We start from the raw sequence: 26,703 nt of genomic DNA on the forward strand, positions 1-26,703 counted from the left end.
AATCAAGATTACCTTGTTTCTTTCGTTTATGTTCCGTAGTACCATGAATTGGTCGAATTATGAGGTGTTGACGAACAAACATAAATTCCTCTATTAATATAGAAGATGATTCCCAAAGAAATCTTCAGTGCTATTCTACTTTGTCCATGAGCGCACTCAAACGTACGCAAACTGAAAAACATTGTTCAGATTGCTAACAAAACAAAAACTCACACACCAAAAAATGTTTTTTGCTAAACCAAGGTCATTATTTTTCACTCTATATATGTAGCCCCTTTTCATTTTATTTTTAAATATGAGGTACTGAGCTTTCACTACACACACTCGTTCTTAAATATGAGCCCTTTGCAGACAAACTTTGCTTTATTCATATAAATATATCAAAGGAAAGCTGAGTTAAATGCCTGGAACTTTTTAACTAAATTCATCAAAAATGCGATTGAAAATTTCATCAATACTTTTTCTTACTCCCTTATGTAATATTTTAGTCGTTACATGTATACTTTAGAGATTTAGTATACAAGTCAATTTTTTATGGACTGGGTCTTATCACCCAGTGCTGTTTTTATAGGGTGGACTTTGCCTTGGCCCAATACTATAACGCCTTTTCAATAAATTGTGTCCATATTTCATTTAATGAGAGTTTATTTTGTTTTTAAAAAGGTCAATTGTATTTTTTTAAAAGACCATCTTCATTTTTCCGAAATCAAAGATGAAATGATATTTAAATTTGTTTTCCAATCGTTACATCTTACCATTTTTTCGACTAATAATAAATAAGGGGGCACTCTCGTGGCCAAAGCCTTTGCCTTTGGCCTCAGAGTTGTTTTCGAATAGCTCTGAAATACCGTGCTATAGCCCAAGTCGAAAATCAGAATTTCAAAAATCGATGATTAGGGTATTTTGTAAACCTGAAATATCATGAAACACTATTTTATGCTTCTTTGGAAAAAAAAAAATATCAAAATCTAAAGAAATATATTTGACAGGTTGTATTTTAACTTTGTTTTAGCGAGTGGGAGGGATTTTGAAAAATACTAAGCACGGTGTTACCTTTATTGTATCACGCAGCCTTTCATGCGAAAAGAAATCTATATAAGGCCAAACATCAGTTGATTATTAGCCAATTCTTTCAATCTATGGAACTATTGTCAAATAATTGTTGACAATTACTCACTATTTAACAATAGCTAACGTGAATTCAACCAAACAACGTTCAAAGCACTAATTATTAGTAAAGAAGCTAAGCAGTGACAGCTGACAGCAAAATACACTATATATTTTTGTGTTAGAGAAGTAATTCCGTGCTGCATCAATAATACATATGTCTCAACTAATAACTCCACAAATACCTGATATAATTTTATTAAACAGGGATGGAGTAGGCATAGAATAATTTGAAAAATTGGGTCGTAGACAAATAAGTTTAAGTTAATGAATAAAGTAATTAACATAATTTTACTACTTCACATCTTTGGAAGCAGGACTATATCCAGTCCTTGAATATTCTTATTTCAGCAAAGTAGTTGAATACTAAACTAGGAACAAATTGAATTAACGTGGTTTTAAAAAATTTATTTTCTGGAGTTTGGGTAGGACCAAATGTGTATAAATAGTAACATATGAAATTAACTAAAGTTAAAATCTACTTTACTAATCAACCTTACAACTAGAAGTATGGTTCCTTAATTGCTAACACACTATTTGAACCAAATGAATCAAAGCTAATTTATTAGTTCACTTGATAAAATTCTAAAAACTAGGATTTGTTTGGATAGTTCCAAATTCGTTTCCATCTATGACTATTCCTAAAATAAAAACTTATTATAAGCTGTATAATTTTATTTCATTAAGTTTTTATAAGAGAGTATATGTGCATCAACCTACCAATTCAGCCTTACATATAGCCTGTAACCCCAATTGATTTTTTATACTTTATGATTTAAACGATGAACGGAACGAAAAAAAAAATTGAAACGAGCGCTTACAAGCTTGTCAATACCTAATAAATAGTTACTCGTCTTAAAATAAGTTGAATGATCTTATTTTTACGATAGAGTTAATGGTGTTAGTCATCCCTAGAATTGGGAGTTTATAGTAATTTTTTGGCTGAAATGAGCAAAAAAGAGGGCTAAATTTAAAAAAAAAAATATCTTCGATCATTATTGGTAGTTTTAAACATACAAAAAGACCGTTTAATGTCCACATTAGTCGTTGGAGCAAATTTGAAGTTGGCGAGATCTTCAGGAGTCTTGTTAGATAAAGTCATCTCGTCATCACCACCACTGAGTATACGTCCAACCTTTTGCATATATGGAAGCTCAGGATTTCCCAATTTCGTGCTAAAGTATTTCCCCTTTTTGCAAGATTCAAGAGAAATTATCGAACTGTCCATTTTTGGACAAATTTACCCTTCCTCTAATTGGCTGTCAGAATTTGGGTCCCTCACATTTTTTATCATGTAATCATATTCGTACATAGAAAATAAAGAGAGCCTAATGAAGGAAGCTTTTGGCAGTTGGATTTTCCCCAGAAAAAAATTAATCAATGAATTATCAAAAACTGTTGTGTAACCTAACTAGAATCCAAATATTCTATATTTATTCCATACCAGTTTAGAAAAATGAGCAATTTTCACAGAAAAAAAGGCAAAATGTGCAATTTTTTGAGTGATTGAGCAATCACTCACAAATCCTAAGTCTAGTTATCACTCATCATTACAAAATAAATTAATTACCGGAAAAAATTGACCTAATTAAAGTGTATAACATGAATTGGAGGAACCCCTGAAACCCACATCCTTGAGCTCATGGACAAAATATTTTTATAACAATAGGCAATTTTTCCCAATATCCCAATCATCATTTGAAAAACTTAATCAAAATCCTTCGAAATGACCCGCTCTGCAGTTTAATGTCCAATTAAAGGGTACCTAAATAAAATAAAGCTGTAGAACAAAGTAGCGCAAAGCGTCTGTTAGCTTGACGAGATACATGGTCGTAAGAATCTTGTTTGCCACGCAAGATGTCGTTTTTTATGATACCACAGATGACGTCGCTTATCATTTATTATTATTTTCCTTAATGCCGTTTGTAAGTTTGTAATTTTTTTTTTCCTTCGAAGAGTTAACTCAGTGACCTTGTTAACTCAGTTAAAAGGGTGAATTCATAGAAGCTACGTAGTCAGATATGGAGTAATATTCCACGCTCCTTGCAGATTAAAAAAAATGTCGCCACGACCACTACCTTGTACAAATATTAATCACGTGGTCTTCGTTTCGCTACTTTGTTTTATGCTATTTGAAGAAAAAATTATACATGTACTACATTGTCCTTTTTTACTTTTCTTTGATGATCAGGAACTAATTAATAAAACAGAGATGTAGTACTCGAGCCTATACTTGGAACTAAGTTAAGGGGATCAGACTCTCCGATTTTTGGGAACATTCCCCGTTTTGGGTGACCTGTCACGTTCGTCAAAGGTGTATAAAGCTTCTGACCACTGAGGTACCTAACCCTGTTTTTTATTTCGTAATGATAATATTTAATGATTTTTCACCGCTGCATTCAATATGCCGCCATTTTCATTTCAGAAATATAGTCACCTTAAACTGAACAGACTATGACTTGATTTGTACACAGTAAAAGTGAACTCGATTAGAGCTCTGACTTCAATTGCTTATAATATTTATGATTCGTTTATGTGTTTTTTCATTCCTTTAAAGATATCTCTTTGTTAGAGGTAGTGATGGACCTCCAATGAATCATCCTTCTCAATCTCTGTTAACAACAAGAAACGGCAATAAAGTAACATTTTTCAATGTCTTTTTGACAATTTTTATCATCAATATTTTGTTTGAGAATACCACTTTTTATATGATCATTTATCATGTCAGTGTAAATGTAGCTACTAGCTACACAATATCAATATCTAGTCTATTCTTAAAGGCAAATAAAGGATGTTAGGTAGAAAATTTGTATTTCTTTATTTGTATTAGTATGTAGGAATGAGAAGTTTGTAAAAATACTATGATCTACGTTCGTTTTTTAAGTAAAATACATCATTCCCCTCCCCCTCCTTCTCTCTCCTGGAGTATTGGAGAAAAACAGATATTCTAGGATTTTTGTAAGAAGGTAATTAAAAAAATTCCATCATACATTTTTAATTCGATTAAAAATGAACCAAATTTTAATAAGAAAAGTCTTTTATTATTTTTGAAGGAAAATGGTAAGGCATATTTTATTTCACAAAAATAGTCAACTCTTATTAGAGTTGGAAAATTTAAAAAAAATGCTTTACTTTGTAAGATGTTGGAACTGATATGCAGAACTGAACTGCACCGGACCGAGACTGAACTGGACTTAAGTCCTAAATAAGGATCAACTCAACAATAGTTATATCTAGAGTTGATATCTTTGTAAGGAAAAAAGAGAACAAGGATAAAGTGGGAGCGAAACAAATGATTTTGATGGGAGAAAAGGAATAACTACTATATAGAGGAGAACCTTCTACATTTTAAATAGTGTTAGTCATGGGAAAATATTATAATTATATTTAAATTCATAAATATTTATTTTGTTATGCGTTTTTAAATAATTTACACCAAAGATAGGTGATAATGCTTGCTTCAGAGGGAGAAGTGAACACAATGACGACCGAATAAATGATAAACAAGAAACTATAAAGAACACTAGAAAAAAATCATTTTTCCTTTTCTAATTTTTAAGGATAGTTTTTTCATTAGAAACTACTCATCTTATACTCAATAAAAACCTGTGTCTCAGCCTCCTTCAATAGGCTTTGGTTTTTCGGTAGCTGGCGTATTACCTCCTATAGATCTTACCTCTTCACTTTGCTAATAAATAAAAAATATATATTCTATTATCACCAGTCTGCCGTGGAACACTAGTTGAGATCTCAAGGGTTTGAACCTTTACATAATTTAAAACAGGGGTTCTCAACTCATACTTCTATGTATCCTTTTATATGTTTCAGGGTGAGTATTTGTGGGTACAATAATAAAGAGTGTAGGAATTTCCTGTTTATAAATTATATACATAATATGAAGTCACTTCAAGTCAAATATTTTATATGAAAAAACTGCATTTATTTTTCGATATTTTTTTTAACTAGGACAAAAATATATAGAAGCAGTGCACATATCCGTGTGTAATAGGGTGATAAACAGAGAGATAATATGAAAGGAAGAAGTGGCAATCAAGCATGAGTATATATTAGTTATTACTTATATCAAATTGTAATATATATATAATTACTGTCCTGTTTCTTCCTCTCCAATCAAAATATCAGGATGATTTTATGTATCAATCAAATTATCATTTAAGTAAATAGGTAAATATATTCCTATTTCGTCAAAAAAACTTTCTCACAAAATAAAGAAACTGAGGGAGGAAGAAGATAGGTGTATGCTCGTACTTAGCAAAATATCGTGACAAAAATTTTTCCATGACCTGATTAAATACACATCCCTTTCAGCTTCATCCGCTTATGTATAAACATTCTACACATTGTGCTTATGAACTGTGGAACTAGGTACAAGACATTCCTACTTCCCTCCATATGTATGATTATTTCAGACAATATAGCTCATCCTCATCAGTCATCCATATTGGAACCTATTGAAATATTAATATGATAAGCTACCAGAGGTAGGGACTTGGACTCGAGTCCATATTTGAAGACTTAATCACTCAATCGAAGACTCGACCTGGACCCTCGAGTCATTTCAATTTTTCACTGGATATAAAGTACCCTATATTTTATTTTCTGAGGACTTGAGACTCGACTTGTAGTATAAGGACTTTTTTCCAACACACAACATATACAAATACGGTAAACTATAAAAAGTGTATTTAAAATACCTTACTTTGTATACTGAATAAACGATACGGATTTTTTTTTTGCCTTTAACAAGTTGTAAATGACATATTGTAATATATATTAGGCATATCATTATGGCCAATGACTTTGATGCAACGTACCATTCATGTATGACAACTCATTGTCATGAATTGTCGTCTACCGAAATGGGTAACGTAAATCAAACATGAGAATTCCTTTGAAATGCGGTATCCCTGTTTGAATCCTCAGATAATAAATATACTCTTTGATTCGGCAATATCTAAGATATAAAATAATTGCTTTAAATGAGTTAGAAAGTAGCAATACATGATTAATCCAACTGATCAAAACAATGGAGGAGAGGCATGTAAGGAAATCAAGCCAAAAATTTAAGAAAATCGTTATTATATTAAAAAAGATCGATGCGCAATACAATGGTGAGATGAGATTTGGCTAATATGAAACCCAATTGCACTCAAGTCTAATGTATATTCACAACATATTATGTAAATTAATACATACAAGACCTACGGGGATTATTTAGGCATTAAAGTGAATGAAAGCAGCTCTCCTCGCTGCTCTCTTAGTGTAAAAGATAAATTGTATTGCCAACTCTTCTGAAGAAAGAAATGAACCCAGGGTAGTACTAGACCTGACATACCCTCACCGCTCCAGGTCATTCCACTCCGTGAAAGACAAAATAAAATTGAGAAAGAGGATGAGGGAGGGTTGCTGAATTAAGAAAGACATACTACTTAGGGAAAAAAAAACAATAACACCTCGAATAAGCCTAAATGAAAAAAGACCGACGGAAATATGTAAGCCAGTCGATTGTTTTCACTTGAGAAGTCGGGAGGATATTCATTACAGTGCACTAATCATCCACACAATAATAATTATTTTTTATTTATATCAAATACTTCATCATGACTTATTGGGCAGACAACATCAAGTTCATCAAGGACATCTTGGATTCAAAGTTCAAAAAAATTGAGGACGCCATCGTAGAGGTAACGATGATTCTTTTATTTATTAATATTTCCTTTTCTTTTATCTTAACTTTGACCATTTGCTATGATTTGACTTTTAGCTAGAGGAGCAAGAGAGCATTTTGTCAAAAGAACCTGAACAGAAGAAGGCACGAGAGCATTTTATTGAAGCAGCAAGAACCCTCGAGCTCATTGACACAAATGAAATGACGTCCCTTGCGGAAACAATGTTCAAAGATATGCCAGACACTGAGCGGGACAAAGAAATTCAACGGCTCGATGAAATCAAATCCAAGTATGATAAAGCCATTACCAAAATCAACCAACTTCGATCCTCACTCAAGATAAAATAATACATTTAAATTCATTGGCAATATACATATTCATACACTTCTCTATCCCTATGAAATAAAAAATATTTTGGATGAATTTTTGCCAATATTCAGAGATATTTTTTTTTTTTGTGTACCTTTAAAAATATTATTTGTTCTTCATTCAGACAAAAAAAGCTGTTTAAAATAATTTAAAAAAAGAAGAAATAAAAAAAAAAAATAAGATTCTGTCTAATATGATAATTAAAACTTAATAAAATCTTTTAAATTGAGTATAATTATGGATTCATCAAGGATACCGGACGCCTAAAAATTCTGAAGATGAATGAATTAAGATGTTGTTGTAGTTTCTTTGCTTTTTTTTATCATGGAAAATTTAGTCATTCAGACTAGCGTCAAATGCAGTAATATCAAACTTTTCAACAATTATGATAGAACAGTTGAGAGAAACGAAGAAAATAATAAAAATATCAAGCATTTATGCTGGTGGACATTAATATGCATTAAGAATAGAGTTTTTTCAAATGATTTGAGGGGGGGAATAGGAGTAGAAGCTGAAGTAGTAGAAGTAATAGGATTTGGCATCATCATCAATTCTCTCTTCTCCGTCCATTTGAATAATTGATTGATTGATAAATTGTTTTTTCCGGCTTGTCTGGCTTTTTTTCCATATAATATGTTCAAAGTTTTTAGAGGTTGCTAAGGATATTGCAACTATGGATTATTATTTAACATTTAAAATAGAAAGAAGCTCTTAAAATTAGACAAGAAATATTTAGATGGCAAAGAATGTTTGCACATTGCGTGCTGCTTCTAATTCATTATAATTTCGTTCTCTCTTTCTTCAGCTGTTTCTGAATGAATATAGTTTCTATGGAGCTCCGAGCGAAGATACGCCGCCTCGACTATCATTAGACAACTGTTGCGACTGAACAGGCGCGATAGGGCTATGTTGCGGTTGCCCCGACGATGGAATACCAGATTGAGTGCTAGAAGGACCATTTGAGACGGCTGCTAGGGAGCCTACCGCCCCTGGTGGAGCTGGTGACCCCGATGATGTTGATGAGCTGGGTCCTCCGGCAGCAGCAGTAGTCAAATTTGTGGGCAATGAGGGTCGATCCTCTAACTTGTCATAGTCGAGATGAAAGTCTTTCGGAACTTTTCTAAAATATACAAAAATATATAAATAGTATATGCGTGTGTCTGAGAGAGAGATAGATCAGTACCTCCAATTACCAACATCAAAAAAATAGTAAGTTCCACGTTCGTAGGAAGCAGTTTTTTCTGACGGTGCCATACCAGGAGCACGGGTTATCCATACCCGGTCATCTTTATGAAACCTCCAGTCCCTAGTGTATCTGGAAAAAAAAAATAGCTTTTTTAAATGACGGGTTATTTAACTTGATGAAATGCATGAATTAGAGTATGAAATAATTTCATTCAAAATATCTGTTGCCTCAACATAAAAACACTCTTGAACAAAAATCAAAAAATGGAGAAAATTCCAATTTATACTTGTACATCATAGAAACATACAGATCAATATTTCATAAGTCCATATTTGAGTCAATTATAGGCTTTGTATTCAATTTTGTATGATAAGTTTATTGGCCCCGATAAAGCCTTTCAAATAGATAAAATCTGTCAACTTCTTATTATTTTAGTGACGATCAATTTTGGCTACTTTAAGTGCAATTTGCGGCGCCTACCAAATGGTTAATAACTATAATTTGTTGACAGAAGATAATTCACCATAGAATGCAAATGCAATCCACACTCAATTTTAAGAAAAAAATATTCTAGCTTGTTTTTGTGTTGACGAGCCATAGAGATCAAAGTTCGTATGCAGAGTATAAATAATATTAATAATAAACCAACTCACAATTCAGCTGCCGCGGCCAACTGCAAAATATCACCAACATTCGTGTAAAACATATAAAAAAGGACATCATCCTTATATCGGTTGAGCTTCACAGGAGCTAATTTGTCTCTGTAATAAATAAATAAAGTATCTTAATTATTATCTAACCAAATAAAGATCAATAGTTATATCAAAAAGAGATAAACTTGGAGGGAAAAAGAAAACATTTTTCTAGGTACATATAATTTTGACATTCAATAAATCGATAATTATCTAATAACGCAATACATATACGCACAACACAAAATGTTATAAAATAATAAGTTGCGTTAAATTGATTTCTCATTTTTCTTTCTCCCACAAAAAGTGTATTCATAGACAATGAAATATCATCAACAAATTAAAAAGTACGTACACCACTGACTAAAACCTAACATGATGCATCCATAACTAAAAAAGCATACTTTTTAAAAACATTTTCCATATCATTTATATATTCATCTACTAATTAGGAATAGCAAGATATAAATTAGCAAAGCACGCGTAAAGGAAGTAATTAAAAACTATACAAAGAAATGATGTCGTATAAAATAGCAAAAAAGTGCAATAAAAGTGATTATATATTTAGTTAAAAACTTGATATTCAGGATTGCATTAATATAACATTCGACAACTCAGCAAAGTATATATATAAATTAAGGATCTTCTGCAATTGATATGAATCTTAACAGAATGTATCTATAAATATACACAGGTACAATAATGAATTAAAAGATTTTTTTTTTTAAACATTTGCAATAATTAGCTACAAAATTTTTCAAAAATTTCAAATGTTGTGACCAGAAAAAGAGAATACAATTAATACTAAAAATGTAGGACATCATTATATTATATTATAATATAAGATCTAGATAAATATCGCTCCGAGATATTCAGGAAATGTCCATCAATATTTGGTTTGACACATATTTAATAAATAAAAACTCTTATTCATAAGAAGAAGGATAGTTTCTTACCTAATAGCAGTGTTTGTTAGGTATTCTTGTGGAACGTGGTAGTCGATGTCTTGCGGCCGGCACGGTGTCTCCGCCCAAGGTCCCGCAAACGTAGGATATAAATTTACGTCAGAATTGAGATTCAGACCCAAAGTTGTCAATTCTGCACCTAGAGCTAAAGAAACCAAATTTGGATCCGTTTCAGCCGCTCGGATAAATGTTAACAACCCTATCATTCCGAATTGATCAGTGACCATGGAAGGAGGAATATTTCTTACCATACCTGGAATTATAAATAAAAAACAAATTCAAACGGATGAAAAAAAAAAAAACAATATGCATGTGCTCAAATTAACAGTACTTATACATTTAATCATTATAAAAAAAAATCATAATATGATTGTAAATTGATAATGAAATCCTATTTTACTTTTATACAAATGGGAGGGGGGCATAAATTTGAACTGCATAATTTAAATTAACAGTTTCTGAGCGATAAGGTCATGGACATTGTCATTGCAATAATTGCACACTCAGGAGTGAAACTAAAAGTTATACACGTTTTATGAACAAAACAACTGAAATGATATTTTCTCCTCAATAGGAACATATGAATACTCAGAATAAAAATTAAATTAAACCAAAATTGCACTTAACATTTAAATATAATTCCTTAAATATGAGTGAATCTAGCTCAATAATTGAATGAATATATCATCACATTGGTTTAAGAGTTACATAAGCACTTAAATTGAATCATAATATAACATAAGTAATGATTTTGATGTTGTTCTAATTCAAAAGAAGAATGAAAGGTTTAAGCACCGTCTGGCGTTGTGATGATACCCCGCGGTTGCTGTTGCTGTTGATGAGTAGAGGAGGAAGAATGATCGGAGGTGGAGGTGGATGAAGAGGAAGGTCCCATGGTGGTTTCTGAAGAAAAAAGTCCCTGACTAGCATTATTCAATTTATTCGTCGATTGCTGTTGGACGTTATTTAATCCTCCGCTCAGGGACAAAGAAGATGATGGAACGTTTAAACCAGGAGGTCCTCCTGAGGCATGATGACCCGTCAAATGAGACGTTGATTGAGGCTTGTACCCGGGAAGAGCCGGAAAATCTTCATTCGACATTGTAAACTCACTCGCTTCCATGGCAGGTTGCTTCACCATCCCAACTAAAAAGAAGGGGGGTTCTTTTTTATAATTCCGAATGAGATTAGAGCTGAATTCATCATAGTTACCATAGTTTGGTCGAGCAGACAAAGAGGGATTGGGAGCCGCGTTGTCTCTGTTTCCCAATGAGGGAAATTCAGAAGGATCAAATGTATTTGGGCTCAGACTGCATTCCCTTCAGAGAAATAAAAAGAAGGTTGGAATAAGAGAGAGAAAGAAAGGATAAATGGATATCGTATTTCAGAATGGAAATACGAAAGGAGCAATGATAAATGTGCGTATCTATCATTACTATGTACATGTAATTAGAAATGGAGATTGATTTACATTTTGCTTCGATCTCGATTGAAGAGAGGATTCCTGACGGGGAGGACATTGTTGGAAGGTGGGAGACTATTGTTATTCATGCCCAGGTTGTTGGCATTGGAGGAGACACTGGATCTATTTCCAGAGAAGAGCCGATCTCCACCCACGGCGGAATTAAAGGCGCTATTGCTATTCGAAGAGCGTGAGAGCGGACTCCGAGAGTTGACGGCTGAGGGATTCCCCAGACTTCCCATACCTAAGAGAAACAAGACAGAAATCATGAGGAGAAGAAGTGCTACAACGAGAGCGTCACAGGGACCCAAATACAGCAAAACACCAAATATTATTACTATTATAAAATTATAAAATTCTGAGTACCCAGAGGAGGATGTTGAGGAGGAAGGCCCAAGTAGGTGGGCGTCGTTGTCGAGGAACTCATCTTCACTTCCCTTCCAATTTACATAACAAATAAAGGGAAAAATAAAGAAACATTAAGGCTTGTCCACTCATTCATCTAAACACTACAGCCCAGACCCACTCCAACACTCCTCCTACCTCAACCAAGAACGGGAAAGGAAGAAGAGAGGCTCAAAGGATCCGAGTCCATCCATCCTCTCTCATCACTTCCACAGTTCTTGTCTTTCAGGATCACCTTTCTCACTTCACTCACATTTACTATATTTAACTAATTACCCAGTTCCGTGCTTCTTATCAAGGACTCAAGAAGACTTTCCTTCTTCTTACTCTACTACAAGAGAGCCTTCTTCTGGTTAGGACCAATTTTAGCTCAATTAATTAATAGGCTCACAGAGATTTTAGTTTTTGTATTTTAGTCTTTTCTTTTCTTTTCTTTTTTATTATTTATTCTCAATCTCTTTTCTTATTTTAATTTGCTCTTCTCTTTCTTTCTTTCTTTCTCTCTCTCTCTCTCTCTCCCTCTCCCTCTCTCTCTTTCTACGTCTCTCTCTCCCTCTCTTCCATGATTCTGCGTTTCTTTTTCTTTTTGGATTCTGTCTTTGACCTTTTTTTTTATTGACGCTTTGAGACTGGCCCCTTCCTGCCGTTCTAGCCTACCCGTTTCTTTCTTTTTTCTTTTTCTTTTTGTCTTTCACTCACTGTCTATATCAATGAGAGCAACCGTTAAATTGGCCAACATGGCTAGTTTAACCTAAAATATCGGAGGTAAACTCAAACGATGTATAGCCCAAAAAAGAAGACTGGTAGCACTTGGAGCCCATTGTAATATTGTTTTCTAAAATACGCTGTGTATTGTTTGAAAATGATGATGGGGTGAGCGTGGATGCACATATTGTGACATACTCTGACATAGTAGATGCTGGATGCATTCGAGTCAGCTCTATTCTTGTTGTCAAGTGCAGACACAGGTTTGTCCATATTAATATTACTGATATACCTATTATTGGATAGCAATCAATTAATGTTACGAATGTGATGACAATGATGCATTGTTTTTTTAGTTCTTCTCATTTTTGTATTGCACTTCTTTCAAGAAGGGTTAATATAATTAGTATTAATGAATATAATGTGAATGAGGATGGAAAAAGAAAAGTTCATTTTATTTTACTATATATAAATAATGTCTAGTTTGATCACAAATAAAACATGAACTGCGGAAGATCAAGAATCTAGACTTCAGCGCTAGCCATTGCATCAATTATGTTGTAAAATATATCGATTCCACGAATAAAAGTATTCTCATTCAACCTCTCATTATGGTCATGCAGTAGCATGGGTGTATTGGGCATGGGTGAAAATCCAAATGCAGGAATACCAATCTCTCTCAGATATCTCGAATCTGTGCCACCGGGAAAGATCCGTGTATCAATTTTTATGTTGGATTTTTCGACTCCCTTCTTAAAGGCTTGAAACCATAGATCATTCTCAGCGACAGAAGTCACTTCTCTACCCTCAAATTTTGCCTGATACTCCGTATTTATTCCAGTTCCATCACCACCACTCGAAACACATGCCTCTCTACACCAATCATTAATCATTTTGTTGAATTCTTCAAGATCTGTCGTTGGTGTTACTCGAATATCAAAGCCGATTTTAAATTCTTGAGGAACAACATTAGCCTGAACTCCTCCGGACATCGATGTTAAATTCACTGAAGTCACATCTCCTAAAGTTGCTAGTGGGTTTGACTCAAGCTTTAGTCTTTGTTCTTCACGAAAACCAAGGAGTTTATTGATGAGAAATTGAGCTTTTTGAGCAGCAGTATTTTTAACAAATGTTGAGCCGTGTCCTGCATTCCCTGTACAAATAAACTTAACCCACCAGACGTTTCTTTCTCCGTAATAAACTGGAATGACATCACTATCCTCTCCTGATGCTATGCCTTCGTCCAATGAGAATCCAACGCGTAAATCATGAAACTCCTTGCGACACAGTAACTTGACCATTCCATCTTTTCCACCAATTTCTTCATCAGGGACAAAGCTATTAAATAAATAAATGGAAGTATTAAATATTTTCAATTAGTAAAAAATACCTCAAATGGATTGTCCTTTCATATTGTTTGCCATCCTCTTTTAAACGCCGTATAGCTTCTAAATGTTGAATAGCCACACATTTCATGTCTTGAGTCCCTCTTGCATAAATATCTCCCTTGTCGTCCTTTATAGCCTCAAATGGATCACATTTCCAGGATTCTTTAAATACAGGAACAACATCTGTATGAGAGTTTAACAGTAAACTTGGAAGCTCCGGCTTAGACCCCTTCCATGTCATAATAAATATGGGCTTATCGGCTACAGGTTCAAATATTTGATAAGGAAGGTCCATTACTTTGGCTCTACCCTCTAGAAATCTCATACATCCTTCATAGTCTGGCTTGGGTTGTACGGATTTAATTCGTAAATATTCACGAAATAATGTTACAGAGGGATTTTCTTCAGCCATGTCTGGAAATATTTATTGAGATAAACAATTCTTTGTTATTCATTTTACGTCACTTTTGAAACTAAAGAAAACGTGTTGCAAAATACTAAAATTTTATTAAAAAGTAATTAACTGAAAAGCCGTGTCCTTTAGGATAGGTCAAATGCTTTTTAATACATTAGTGATTACTGATTATACAAAAAAACATAATATTCTTCTAAACTTTTTTGCAACATGACTTTGTAAATTGATAGAAATTCTATACATATTCCCAGTTGATATTTTTTTATGATTAGTAATCTGATAATTAACTTTTAAAGTCGATACTTACACATTTTGTAGTTGTACTATAATAAACAAGGATACTTACTTCTTCAAATAACAGCAGATGAATAGGGAATTGATATGGGCGTTAATTTGACAGTGACTATTATGTACATCTTCAGTTACATGGGGAATAAAAATGCACACTCCGATAGAGTTCAGATTTACGAGCAAGCTGGGATAATGAATATTGATGATTGATGTTTATTAAATAACACATTTGATTGCATATTGTATTGTTAATAACAATTTGTTACGATTAGATTAGAGTCTAGCAAAGTTTGAAGAATATTTTTTTATACGAAAAGAAGAAAAAATATACAGTGAATTAATCTAATGCAAATTCAGGATTAAGTACGCATATTTAAGTACCAAATTATATATTATTTAATCTTATTATAATTATGGATATAATGTAGTTAAGAGTGAGAGTACCCTGGTCACACTGATTATCTAGCTACATATTTTTTTCGTCATATGACATTTGTGCAGAGAGAGAAAGAGAGAGAGAATTGATAAAGTCTCAGTTCAGTTCACATATTCTACATTGTCATAATAAGATACACAAGTGTTGGAGATCCTCCTACCTTTCCGTTACTTTGGTTGAGAAATTTCATCTACTCCAACATCCAAGATGTCTTTGAGCGATGCTGACGTTAGCAAGCAGGTAGGGATTTCATTCACGCCTCTTTGGATCATTTAGTTACTAAAGAATTGAAATGTATTTGATTTTTTTGTCCAGATTAGCCACATGACGGCTTTTATCGAGCAAGAAGCGAATGAAAAAGCTGAGGAAATCGATGCAAAGGCTGAAGAGGAATTCAATATAGAGAAAGGGCGTCTCGTTCAACAACAAAGACTCAAAATCATGGAATACTATGACCGTAAAGAGAAGCAAGTTGAATTGCAAAAGAAAATGTAAGTATTTAATTGTTTATTCCACTTCCTTTAATTACTATATTTGTTTTCTACGTCAGTCAATCTTCCAACATGCTCAATCAGGCGCGTCTCAAAGTACTTAAGGCTCGGGATGAGCATGTGGATGAAGTCGTTGAAGAATCACGTAAAAAGCTGGTCCTTATTACGAAGGATAAATCCAAATATTCTAAAATCATAGAGGGTCTAATAGCTCAGGTTTCCAATCGATCTTTAAAATTTTGATGAATCATTCTCATTTTTCTAACCGTATCTATATCTAGGGTTTATGCCAATTGTTAGAGTCAAATGTCACGATTCGTTGCCATCAAAATGATCTCTCTCTGGTGGAGCAAGCCATTTCCGTAGCAGTTAAAAATGTCAAAGATAAAATAAAGAAGGATATAGTTGTTAAAGTTGATAAAGAAAATTTTTTACCACAAGATAGGTTCGTTTTCATTTCATTTATGTATAAATAGTCTAGTGTCATTATACCTTTTCATATCTATTTTAGCTCTGGTGGCATTGAATTATACGCTCAAAGAGGAAGGATAAAGGTGGATAACACCCTTGAGGCTCGCTTGCATTTGATTGCCCAAAACATGATGCCACAGATTCGCACTTCCTTATTCGGCGCTAATCCTAATAGAAAATTTGATGATTAAAAATATAATTCCTTTTTTTTTCTAATTGTAAGATGGCATTTAAAAAAAAAACAACAACTCTGATTTGATCGATCAACGGCTTTGTTATTTTGAATAATTAATCATCATATTTATTTGTAGTCAATCATCTTTTTATTCTTTGTTTCGCTGATGAGATCAACCAAGGAGTCGTTTTTTTTTAAATTTAATTTAAAATGTGCTTGTCTTTATGAACAACATTCCTTTTTATGTTTGTCACCCTTTAAAATGATTATAATTTATTTGCTCCATTATATCGTTATTTATAAATTTAATATTCTTAATAATACATAAATACCAAAATCATAGAATTCATAGATTTCGTGAGATCTGATTTTAATATTATTCTTTGTATATATATATATTTATTTAGTATACATTTCCATAATTATTATTATAATTTGCAAACAAATATATTCGTTAGTCATTTTCAAAATATCAATTAAATGCTATTGTAATATCAATTAACATCTTGGTTTATTCATTTAATATTATCCATGTAATCCATTGAAATAATCTACGTGCATATATTACAATTATAATGCTTTGAATTTCGACAAGATTCCATCTAGGTGACTTAATCACTATCACTGAGTGATTAATTATAGCAAGAAATGGGATTTTTGGAACTTCTTCTTTGTAAAATACTGATAACGTTGTCTTCGTTTAACAACTTTGTTGTAAAGCTGCATGTTATATTAATTTTTTAGATGTGGAGATGTTAATACCAGGATGGTTTATTAAAAAAATGAACAAAAAAAAACAAAAAAACACTCATACCAGCCGTTTTTCCTTTTGTTATCGATTAACTGTGTTGTTGTTTTTCTCTACAAAACTCTCATCATCAGTTACAGAGTAATGCTCAATTACCCTAGCGAAGAGAAAAAGTTATGCTACGACTACTACTTTGTGCAAATATTGATGATGTGGTCTTCGGTTCTCCAACTGGTATATAGCTTTGGATCATGTGTTCGTCGTTTCCCCACTTGGTTTATAGCTTGGCCCCAAACATGAAAGGTGTACTATTGTTTTTCGTCCTTTTCCCTAGTGTAATAGTTGAATCTAATTATAAATTTCCTTATTAAATATATTTGCTATAATATATTGTAAGTTCGAGATAGACAATTTATTGCTCAAAAATATTCTTTAGTCTAATTTTATTATTTCTAATTCATTTTCTTTATTTACTATAACAACCGTCCCCATACTATGTAGTATGAAAATGTAGTTTTTATACTACATTGGTCAATAAGTTCCGGGCCTATCTACCAGATGGCGCAACTAACAAAATATTTTTCGGTAGCACAAACATTCCAAACCAAACGTCAAAATTTCATGACGTTTGGATTATTATATATCGAGTTACAGTGGTTTAAGTGACGCTACTTTTGTTATTTTTAAAAACGATGGATTCAAAGCAATTTCGTGTGTTGATTTATCATTGCTTTTGTTGGGAAAAAACACCGCTCAAGCCCAAGCTTGGCTTGAAAAATGTTATCCGGACTCTGCCCCATCGAAAACAGCACTGAAACGATGGTTTGCTGATTTCAAACGTGGTCGTACGGACACCAATGATGCTGAACCCCCTAGTTGGCCAAATGAGGTGGTTATTCCGGAAAAAATTGAAATAACCCTGAAAATTATCATGGACATTCGCAAAGTGAAGTTGCAAGAGATAGCTGACACTCTGAAGTTATCAAAAGTTTGTGTTTACAGCATCATACACGAACATTACGGTATGAAAAGGCTGTTTTCCAAATGGACACCTTGTTAGCTCATACCAGAGCAAAAGCAACATCGGTACACCACAATGGATGAAATATGGATTCACCAATTAACTCCAGATTCAAAATGACAGTCTGCTGAGTGGTGTCCAGATGGAGAAACCCGTCCAAAGACTCAAACATCGGCTGGGAAGGTCATGGCCTCTTTATTTAGGGATTCGGGTGGAATTTTATTCATTGACTAATTGGAACATGGAAAAAAAAATCAACGACTATTATATTGGTTCGTTGAATCGTTTGAAGGCTGAAATTACCCAGAAAAGATATCATTTGAAGAAGAAAAAGGTGCTCTTTCACCAAGACAATGCATCGTGTCACAAGTCAATAAAAACAGCCGCAAAATTGGTCGAATTGGGTTTCGAATTGCTACTGCACACCCCGTATTCTCCAGATCTGGTCCACAACGGCTCTTCGCATAGCTCAAAAAGATGCTCCGTGGAAAGAGATTTGGCTCAGATGAGGAAGTGATTATCGAAAATTAAGCATATTTTGAAGGTCTCGATAAATCATTCTACACCCGTGGTATCGAAAAACTGGAGAAACGTTGGAATGATTGTGTCGTTCTAAAAGGAGATTATATAGATTAATAAAAATGAATTTTAGCAGAAAATGTTGTTTTCCTATCTAGGCCCGAGTCTTATTGACCGATGTGTTATTATCTTCAACATTTTTATAATTTTACAAATTGTATAAAATTAGATAGAAACTCAAAAATCTAAAATTTTAGTTGTCTTTGACTTCCATTTTAGTAGAAAATCGAATTTGTATTTTTTTCTTGATTGTTCAATTGGAAGTGGATAAAATTTTAGCCAAAGAGACCGACAGAATAATTTTTATTATAAAGCTTTGATAAATCTCTCAATGGACTAACTTAAATAGTTTTTTTTATATCGAAATTAATTTTAACTTAACCTAGGTTGGATGAGTTAATTTAACTTAAATTACTCTAAAGTTAATTAACTTAAACTTAACTAGTTCAAAGGAAAAAAAACCTCGAAATTAACTTTAACGTAACTAGTTAATTTTCATAGAAATCGAAATTGACTTTAATTCAACTAGTTATAAAAAATAAAATAATAATTAACTTTAACTTAACTAGTTAAAAAGATAAGTTAACTTGTCCATCACTGTTAACACGTCGTTACCTTTATTATATTTCGCAACCTCTCCTCCGAAAATGAAGAGGAAGAAAGGCCCAAGATCAATTGAAATTTAGCCAATTTTACCCAACTTCTGTGTTATTAATTAATCAATAATTTTGGGGGATTGCTCATAGCTTAACACAAGCCAATTCTAATTCAACCAATCAACAGTTAGAACAGCGATAGTTGAAAACAAAATAAATAGTAAATTTATCTGTCAGTGAGATAACCCTGTGTTAATGGTTTTATTCATGTGATAAACAATCAAGGCATGAAACAGCAAGAACAAACAAAAATAACAAACATAGCTTGATGGACTAAATAAATCATAGATTTTTTTTCGAAATTTATTTGATCAGTAGTAAAATCTTTCTTATAAAGGTGTTTAGCATATTACTTTGACGAACATGATCTCTCTTTTCTGTAAAGAAATTTATCATAAATAAAGAAAGCATTTTCCAGCAATAATGCATGTTTTGCTACGTACGGAAACTATAACAAAATTGGCGTTCTTTTTTGATATTATATTTATGAAGTCTTCTACCTCTACTTAGTGAGTTGGGCTGCAGCAAATGAAAATTGCTTGATTTCCGAATTTATGACTAATTTTCGGAGGATATTTATAGGATATTCAAAGACTCCAACTTGAACACCAACGTCAAGAGGCCTTGGAGTCTGAAATGTTCAAAGAGGAAGAAGTGCACACGTCAACTGATATGTTTGCTAAGTTATCACAGGAGACATAGCCATCAAGATTTCTTATTATAAAAGCACCCAAATTGGCACTCGTAAAACTTGAAGCTAATGAGGATAAGGGCCTAGAAATCAAAACAAGTTTTGAAATCGAGGACAACCTCACCTTCAAAGTTTTCCTACGACATCAGAGGATCAGTAACACTTCAGTCCCTCACTGTCTTGGATTAAAATCGAATAAGATCAATTCCGTGACTGAAGCTATCAATATTGCTGCATATCTTAGATCAACGGAGCAATTGACTCAATATGACACGTGTGAAGTCGTTATGAGCTTGATGTATAGATTGAAAGAATCTCAAGACTTGGAGACACCCCAAACATCAAAGTTGGAATTTTTAATAGAGCAGTTGACACTACTCTTTCAGAACCCAAAAGTGAGGAGGTACAGTACAGGCCCTCTTTCTGTTTGTCTTTTGTGGCAAAATATGAGTACTACCCTCTACGACCAAATTTATAGATCAAATACTCTCACAATTCCATGTCCCAAGCATTCCCAGGGAGCAGAAAAAAAGACTTCAAATCAGAATACAGCTAAGAATGTCAAGTCCTCTTCAAGAAAGATTTTTAAGCTTCAATCAGGCTCCAATTAATTATGTACATGTTAAAGTGTTACTTGAATTCTCTTTTATTGTCTAATAAAAACAATTACCCGTCCTAATCATTTAGGTTATAAAAACAACATATTCCTTTTTAAGACTGTCAGCCACTTTTTGGAGCGCGCATTTATAGTCAGGTGTCCATAGAGTAGAGACGTCCGTGTATTTCAAGGAAAAGTATAATCTTTAAGGTTCTATGGAAACTTATTTGAACATATATTCGCTGTTTTTTTATAACCCAGACGACTTGTTTTACATTTCGGGACAATCTGCCGTCTTCTCAAAAATTAAAATCTAAAGTTTAATAAATTTTAAGAGACTGCTCTTTAAAATATTATTTTAGTGTATACAATTTATAGGAGATTCAAGGGATTAAATATCTAAAAAAGAAGGGAAGGGCTTGCAAAGAAACATTTTCTCTTGCCCCTATTCTTTTGTTATGTAATCAATGGAGTTTAATAGATAATATTTTATAGTTCACGCAACCTTTCTATTGTAAGTACCTCCTTCATTCAGAGTTTTTATAGTTTACCATGTACGATTTATATTCATAAACCCGACTTAGCAAGTATACATTTATTTAAAAATAAGATAAAATGTTCATTACTATTACTCATTTTCGACTGATATAATTGTGAACCTTCGGATCATCTTATTAAATCCTTTCGTATTAATAAAGTAAAGTTATTTATTATGTCCTCCACAATTACATTTTTGATCTAAGAAAAAAATATCAATGTAGCTGAGGCTTCTACAAGATTACATTTTTGGGGGGTTGTTTTTGGATTTTTTTTTTAAATAAAACTTTTTGCTCTCCTGCATAATTTGTACGAATGACCCCTATTTTCGCGTTAAATTTTTTCATTCAAAAGGAAAAATTTCTAGTACAAAACAAAAAATCCTTCTTTTTTTTTTTTCTTCATATTCAAAGATGCTGTGCAAGACAGATAGACTTTGAAAAAACACACAACCAATCATTTTTCTATCGCGTCACTATTGCTAAAATTTTCAATTTGACGTATAGTACCGACTACTGGACAAAAAAGATAGATTTTGACAAAACATGGAACCACTCATACACTAGGACGTCAATATTGAAAAGTGTGGTTGAAGTCGAACATCAGTCGTATACTAGTTTTTTTTTACTATTACACGCCTTAAAGATACGTAGATGGGATAGCCACCCCCCCTCCCTCAAACCACGAAAACCCCAATTAAATGCGGCAACCCGTCTAAGGTATACCCCTAAGACTGGGATATATTTGTATATACTAAAATCACATCTTTTACAACAAAAATTTATAAAACCAAACCAAGGCCCTAAAACATTCTATAAAAATAACAACACTGATTTAAAAAACGTCATTAAAATCTTCTTAATGGCTTCAGTGTAGAGTAAAAATTCTTTTTTATTAGGTCGAATCTTCCATATTTCCCTCCTTATACTCTCCAGGGCATCACACTCTACCCATAAATGAAGTCTCAGTTGTATCTCCACACAATATGCATGATGCATCTTCCACTATTCCCATGGCCTTTAAATGCTTCATTAAGGGAATATGCTCTGTAATGAAGACAATTATAATGTTTATAGATGCTCTCCTGTTTTTAAAAAGTTTCCATTCCGAATTAAGCCCCTCCCAAAATTTTTTTTGCTTATTTGCAAGTTGTGTCTTCTATCCATTCCCGTTTCAATGTTTTCCTTATGTACTTATTGATCTCGGACAAAGTTGCATTTTTGGGTACTTCCACTTTCGATTTTTCTTGAATAGCTCCCCCATTCTTGGCAAGTGCATCTGCATATTCATTTCCTGTATAATCCCAATGACCTTTTATCCAAGTTATTGTCACATTCCTTTTCAAACACTTTATTTCTTCTATCCCCCTAACTTGTTGACCCGTGAAGAAGCCTTCATTTTTAGCTATAGAACTAATAACAGCCGAACTGTCCAAAAAAAATTGGATATGTATTTGAACGGATTTTTTCATATTATTGAGAGCACGTAATGCCTTGAAAATACCCTCAGAGTTTTTTCACTTCTGCTTGAAAAACAGTATTGTACCATTTCAAGTTGCCACATCCTTCCAAGACAAAGGTATCTTCATAAGTTATACGCTAGCCATATCCAACTTTGTCATCGAATTTTGAACCATCTCTATATAAACATTGAGAAATTTTGAACTAATCGTTCTTCCTTGCTTTTTTATTTTAAGTGAAATATTATGCCAAATTTTTTTCTCAGTAATCTCTATTGGTTCTTCAGAGATATTTAATATTGATGTTAACTCTCCCTGCATCAGTCAAGCCCCTCCTTTGGTTTTACTTGTAGGGATCTAGGTTATACAAATGTCTTCTTCTATTCTCCCATGGGTTGCTCGTGCTCGTCGTTTTACGTTTAAGGGTAGAGGTTCTACATTGAGCAAGATTTCCATAGCTCTAGTCGGTGTATATCTCATCACACTACAAAACAGTAAGCATGATAATCTGTTTATTCTTCTCAACTTCTCGATCGTATGCGAGTTATGGACCATAACTCGTGGTATAACCTTGTATTTCTATTAACCTTGATAAGAGCAATAATATCTTGCAGATTACTAACATATTCTTTAATTTAATATATAATCACGAGGATTTGGACAAATTTCACATTTATAAGGCATGTTAATGAAATCTTGCAGGGGTTTCGTATGCAGCATTGAGGATGCCATTATATTAAAAAAGAAAAACGAGTATACATAGTATAGTGTTGTAAAAGAACGGTATGTAAAATTGAATGAAATTTGGAGTTTTCTATTTTATACAACTCGATACTACGTAATAATGAAAATCTTGGGTATAATGGGCATGTTAAAAAAGAAAGAAACCGAAAATCAAGAGGGTAATCCTCACAATTTGACTAATGTTTAGAAGGGGATCAGCTACAATCAGCTGTGACAAGGGAGGAAGGAGAAAAGGATATAAACAAGGACATTTACTATAATTACTCCGATGTCGATCCTCATTTCTACTCTGAATCCGTCAAGGACTTCCAATTATAACTCCGCAACAAATCCTAAGGTTTACGTTCCGTCTTTTATGAGCAAATACGAATGTTCAATCAGCTTTTGAATATAATTTAATCTATTTAGGAAAGGATGTTTACAACTCATTCTCCCCCCCCAATGGGTCACCTAAAAAATTCACAGGATTTATAATACTGATAAATTATCAGTATATACTATACTACAAACACTATAGTTGATGTCTCATTTTTAGAATCGAGCCTGTGTAGCTAAAGCTCATTATTAAAAAGGAAAAGTACATAATAATAAGTGAAGTAAAAAGTTATGAGGGTTTTTGCTTTATTTTGACAATATAATTAACTTTTTACTTAATGTAATATAAAATGAAGAATATTGAACAGAGATTCGAATAATATTAAATGGGTGCATGAATAAAAAAAACAACCAAAACTGAGCAGGGTTACCCTAAAAATTTGAAGAATGTTTGGGAGGAGAGCAGTTTAGCTATCGTGACGTTTTATTAGATCAGCTGTGAGCAGCCATGGGATAAAGGAAATAAAGACAAACCTCACTCACTATCCAGCAATTATATAGACAGGAATCACAACCATGTCGAACTTCAATTCTACTCCGAGTCCAACAAGGATTTAAATTATAAATCCCACAACAAACCTTCAGTCTTTCTCTTTGTCACTGGTAATTACTTTATACTTATTGTTCTCTTTTCAACAATATAAGAATAATGATGACAGCTTTGGTAGATGAACAAAATGTTCAGGTAGCAATTACAAGAAGAGCGGTAACTTCAAATTTCATATTTTTTTAGTTTCCTTTAATATGACTTTAGATGAGGTTTATTAGCAACAAGCGTGTGTATCTAAAGGTGAGCCAGGTAGTGCTGAAGAAATTAAATCCACACGATCAATATTTGTAGAATTAATCGTCGTGGCGACACTTTCTATTTTTGTCCGCTAGGAATTTTGAATATTGCTCCATAAGTTAACTACTATTTTAACTGAATGAAAAGGTAAAATATATGAAGAGAAGAAAAAGTTGGACACAGCAAAAGTGACGTCATCTGTGGTATCATATAAAACAACATTTTGCGTGAGAAAAAAAATATAACTTCTACCATAAATATAAAACTAGAAACCTTTAAGCAAAGTCTTCAACTTGCCATATAAAAATGTGGTAAAAGAACTGAGCAAGCACTAAAATGACATAACACAAGTTCAAAATGCCATTTGTCGAACATTAGTCATATTTTTATGGAAAAAAGCATCTATTAGATTTAAATAGTCAACGTTTGACTATTTGCATTTTTCAAATTCATGTCTTAAATACGAGTTTTGAGTTCTGATACAAAATAATATTCACTTAGTTTCAAAAGCATTTGTTGCATTCCTTATTCATGGATAAAATCATTTTTGGTGTATGAGACAAGTAGATAATAATGATTAAATAATTTTCAAAATAACAATTTTCTTAATGGTTCTGTGACTATAATCATGATTATAAAAAAAAGAGAAACGGGAACCTTAAAATGAAATGTATATTATAAAGTAAGTAAATGATTAATTAATTATAAATTATTATCGTAGCCTCCCCTTACCCTCCTTTCCTTTCCTCCATTAATTACATACATTTTCACATGCTAAACAAATCTAAGAATGTGGAAAACATTCAATACTAAATTTATAAATGATTCAAGTAATTATACAAAATAGACGGTGTTAACAAATTTGTTAAAATAAAACATGAATAAAATAATTAAAATTGATGGTAAGATTAATCGGAATCGAAAATCGGGATCGATATTGGGAAAATAATGTTTAATTTGTTATTCCAATTTTTATTTATTATTGGTAGTTAACTATTTATTAACTGTCAATGTTATAAATGAATTTTTGCTTTTTACTTGAAAATTGAATATTTGAAATTCAATTTAATTTTTTAAATGTTTTTCCAAAAAGTATAATTTTTTTGAGAACAGCTGGAGATTTTTGAAAATTTCTTCTAAAAAATTTAATATTTGAAACTTTCTTCCAAAATATGTAATATTTCAATTATTTTTTTGAAAAAAATTTATAATAGAAACTTAATTTTTGAAATTTTTTGTGAAAAGAAAAATATTTTTGAAATTTTCTTCCAAAAAATTTAATATTTGAAATTTTTTGAAATTTTTTTTCCTCCAAAATATGTAAATTTAATTTTTTTTTAAAAAATTAAATTTTTTGTAAATAGTTGTGGATTTTTGAAATTTTTCTCAAAAAAAATTAAATTTTTTGTTAACAGCTGTAGATATTTGAATATGTTACCATAAAATATTAATATTATAATTATTAGTGATGGGACGATTAATCGGAATCGGGAGGAATCGGGAAATAATTTTGGATTTTGTAGAAAAATTTAATTCTAATTGTATACCTATTTGAGTTTTTGATTTCAAAATTTAATTTTTCAATTTTTTTTTTCCGAAGAAATTCCAAAAATCACCCCCATTAAATATTATTTTAATACGAAATAGTATTTTTTAACTATTACTTAAAATATTAAAGAATCAGAATCGGCATCGCTAATTTTTACTGGAATCGCATCGGGATTTTTTTTTTTTTTGGAACGTCACATCACTAATATTTAACTTATTCGTTATGGGTTATGACTTAGAAGGAAAGATCTCAACTCACGGTAGGCTACTCATATTACGCTAGCTATTAAACCACCTAAGGTTAATAGAAATACAAGGTTAGCCCATCATATAATCGAGCTTGCTAGAATTTTCAATCTGATGTATTGAACCGAATTCTGGGCAAGATAGGCAGATTTTGGCAGAACATGCAACCACTTATAGTCTATGACGTAACTATTGCTATAATTTTCAATTTGATATATCGTACCAACTACTGGGAAATAAATACAGATTTAGACAAACTACGCAACCACTCATTTACTATGACGTAAATATTAAAAGCGTGTTGGAAGAAAATATCAGTCGTACACGCATATTTATGGTATAACCTTGTATTTCTATTAGCCTTGATACCACCTTCCTCCCTTAAACAACAACACAATTTCCGGTC

At 32.5% G+C, this 26,703-nt stretch overlaps 3 protein-coding genes and 2 long non-coding RNA genes across 26 annotated transcripts; 3 read left to right on the forward strand and 2 right to left on the reverse strand.

The window, feature by feature from the left end:
* The first annotated feature begins 3,115 nt into the window (after nt 1–3,115).
* LOC121118330 (uncharacterized) lies at nt 3,116–3,973 on the forward strand. The gene is made up of 2 exons (XR_005864402.2): nt 3,116–3,506; nt 3,593–3,973. It is a non-coding gene; the product is annotated as an uncharacterized lncRNA (long non-coding RNA).
* Nucleotides 3,974–5,435: 1,462 nt separating this feature from the next.
* On the forward strand, nt 5,436–7,280 carry LOC121117315 (uncharacterized). The gene is made up of 2 exons (XR_011780249.1): nt 5,436–6,872; nt 6,953–7,280. It is a non-coding gene; the product is annotated as an uncharacterized lncRNA (long non-coding RNA).
* A 161-nt stretch (nt 7,281–7,441) lies between these two features.
* Nucleotides 7,442–12,498, reverse strand: Rga (CCR4-NOT transcription complex subunit regena). 19 transcript variants are annotated; one of them, XM_071888709.1, is made up of 9 exons: nt 12,213–12,462; nt 11,898–11,968; nt 11,541–11,775; nt 11,282–11,379; nt 10,865–11,215; nt 10,061–10,322; nt 9,066–9,173; nt 8,410–8,541; nt 7,442–8,346 (listed from the first exon to the last, which is right to left on the reverse strand). In XM_071888709.1, the coding sequence occupies exons 2-9, from the start codon at nt 11,956–11,958 to the stop codon at nt 8,055–8,057; spliced, it is 1,539 nt and encodes a 512-aa protein (XP_071744810.1). In that variant the 5' UTR covers nt 11,959–11,968; nt 12,213–12,462; the 3' UTR covers nt 7,442–8,054. The 19 variants fall into 19 exon arrangements, with proteins under 19 accessions (XP_071744810.1, XP_071744806.1, XP_040567643.1 ...); XM_071888705.1 differs by having other exon boundaries at nt 11,282–11,388; nt 12,213–12,456; XM_040711709.2 differs by having other exon boundaries at nt 12,075–12,406.
* A 571-nt stretch (nt 12,499–13,069) lies between these two features.
* Nucleotides 13,070–14,994, reverse strand: LOC121117383 (aminoacylase-1). Of its 4 annotated transcripts, none has more exons than XM_040711796.2 (3): nt 14,791–14,994; nt 14,032–14,443; nt 13,070–13,979 (listed from the first exon to the last, which is right to left on the reverse strand). In XM_040711796.2, the coding sequence occupies exons 2-3, from the start codon at nt 14,439–14,441 to the stop codon at nt 13,166–13,168; spliced, it is 1,224 nt and encodes a 407-aa protein (XP_040567730.1). In that variant the 5' UTR covers nt 14,442–14,443; nt 14,791–14,994; the 3' UTR covers nt 13,070–13,165. The 4 variants fall into 4 exon arrangements, with proteins under 4 accessions (XP_040567730.1, XP_040567729.1, XP_040567733.1 ...); XM_040711795.2 differs by having other exon boundaries at nt 14,752–14,791; XM_040711799.1 differs by lacking the exon at nt 14,791–14,994 and adding an exon at nt 14,554–14,572.
* Nucleotides 14,991–16,810, forward strand: Vha26 (V-type proton ATPase subunit Vha26). The gene is made up of 6 exons (XM_040711800.2): nt 14,991–15,098; nt 15,164–15,411; nt 15,487–15,662; nt 15,722–15,878; nt 15,944–16,107; nt 16,174–16,810. Exons 2-6 carry the CDS (start codon nt 15,379–15,381, stop codon nt 16,322–16,324), a joined length of 681 nt encoding a protein of 226 aa, XP_040567734.1. The 5' UTR covers nt 14,991–15,098; nt 15,164–15,378; the 3' UTR covers nt 16,325–16,810.
* Nucleotides 16,811–26,703: the final 9,893 nt, after the last annotated feature.

This window comes from Lepeophtheirus salmonis, chromosome 5 (genome assembly GCF_016086655.4).
Source record: "Lepeophtheirus salmonis chromosome 5, UVic_Lsal_1.4, whole genome shotgun sequence".
NCBI classification, from domain to species: domain Eukaryota; kingdom Metazoa; phylum Arthropoda; class Copepoda; order Siphonostomatoida; family Caligidae; genus Lepeophtheirus; species Lepeophtheirus salmonis.

Coding starts and splice junctions, on each gene's coding strand:
- Rga (XM_040711704.2), bottom strand. CDS start 12,130: ATGGATGGACTCGGATCCTTTGAGCCTCTCTTCTTCCTTTCCCGTTCT. Junction 10,323..10,864: donor TATCATCACAACGCCAGACG/GTGCTTAAACCT, acceptor TTATAATTCCAG/GTATGGTAAGAAATATTCCT. Junction 8,347..8,409: donor TTTGATGTTGGTAATTGGAG/GTACTGATCTAT, acceptor TGTATATTTTAG/AAAAGTTCCGAAAGACTTTC.
- LOC121117383 (XM_040711795.2), bottom strand. Junction 13,980..14,031: donor GAAAGGACAATCCATTTGAG/GTATTTTTTACT, acceptor TTTATTTAATAG/CTTTGTCCCTGATGAAGAAA.
- Vha26 (XM_040711800.2), top strand. CDS start 15,379: ATGTCTTTGAGCGATGCTGACGTTAGCAAGCAG. Junction 15,412..15,486: donor ATGCTGACGTTAGCAAGCAG/GTAGGGATTTCA, acceptor TTTTTTGTCCAG/ATTAGCCACATGACGGCTTT. Junction 15,879..15,943: donor TAGAGGGTCTAATAGCTCAG/GTTTCCAATCGA, acceptor ATCTATATCTAG/GGTTTATGCCAATTGTTAGA.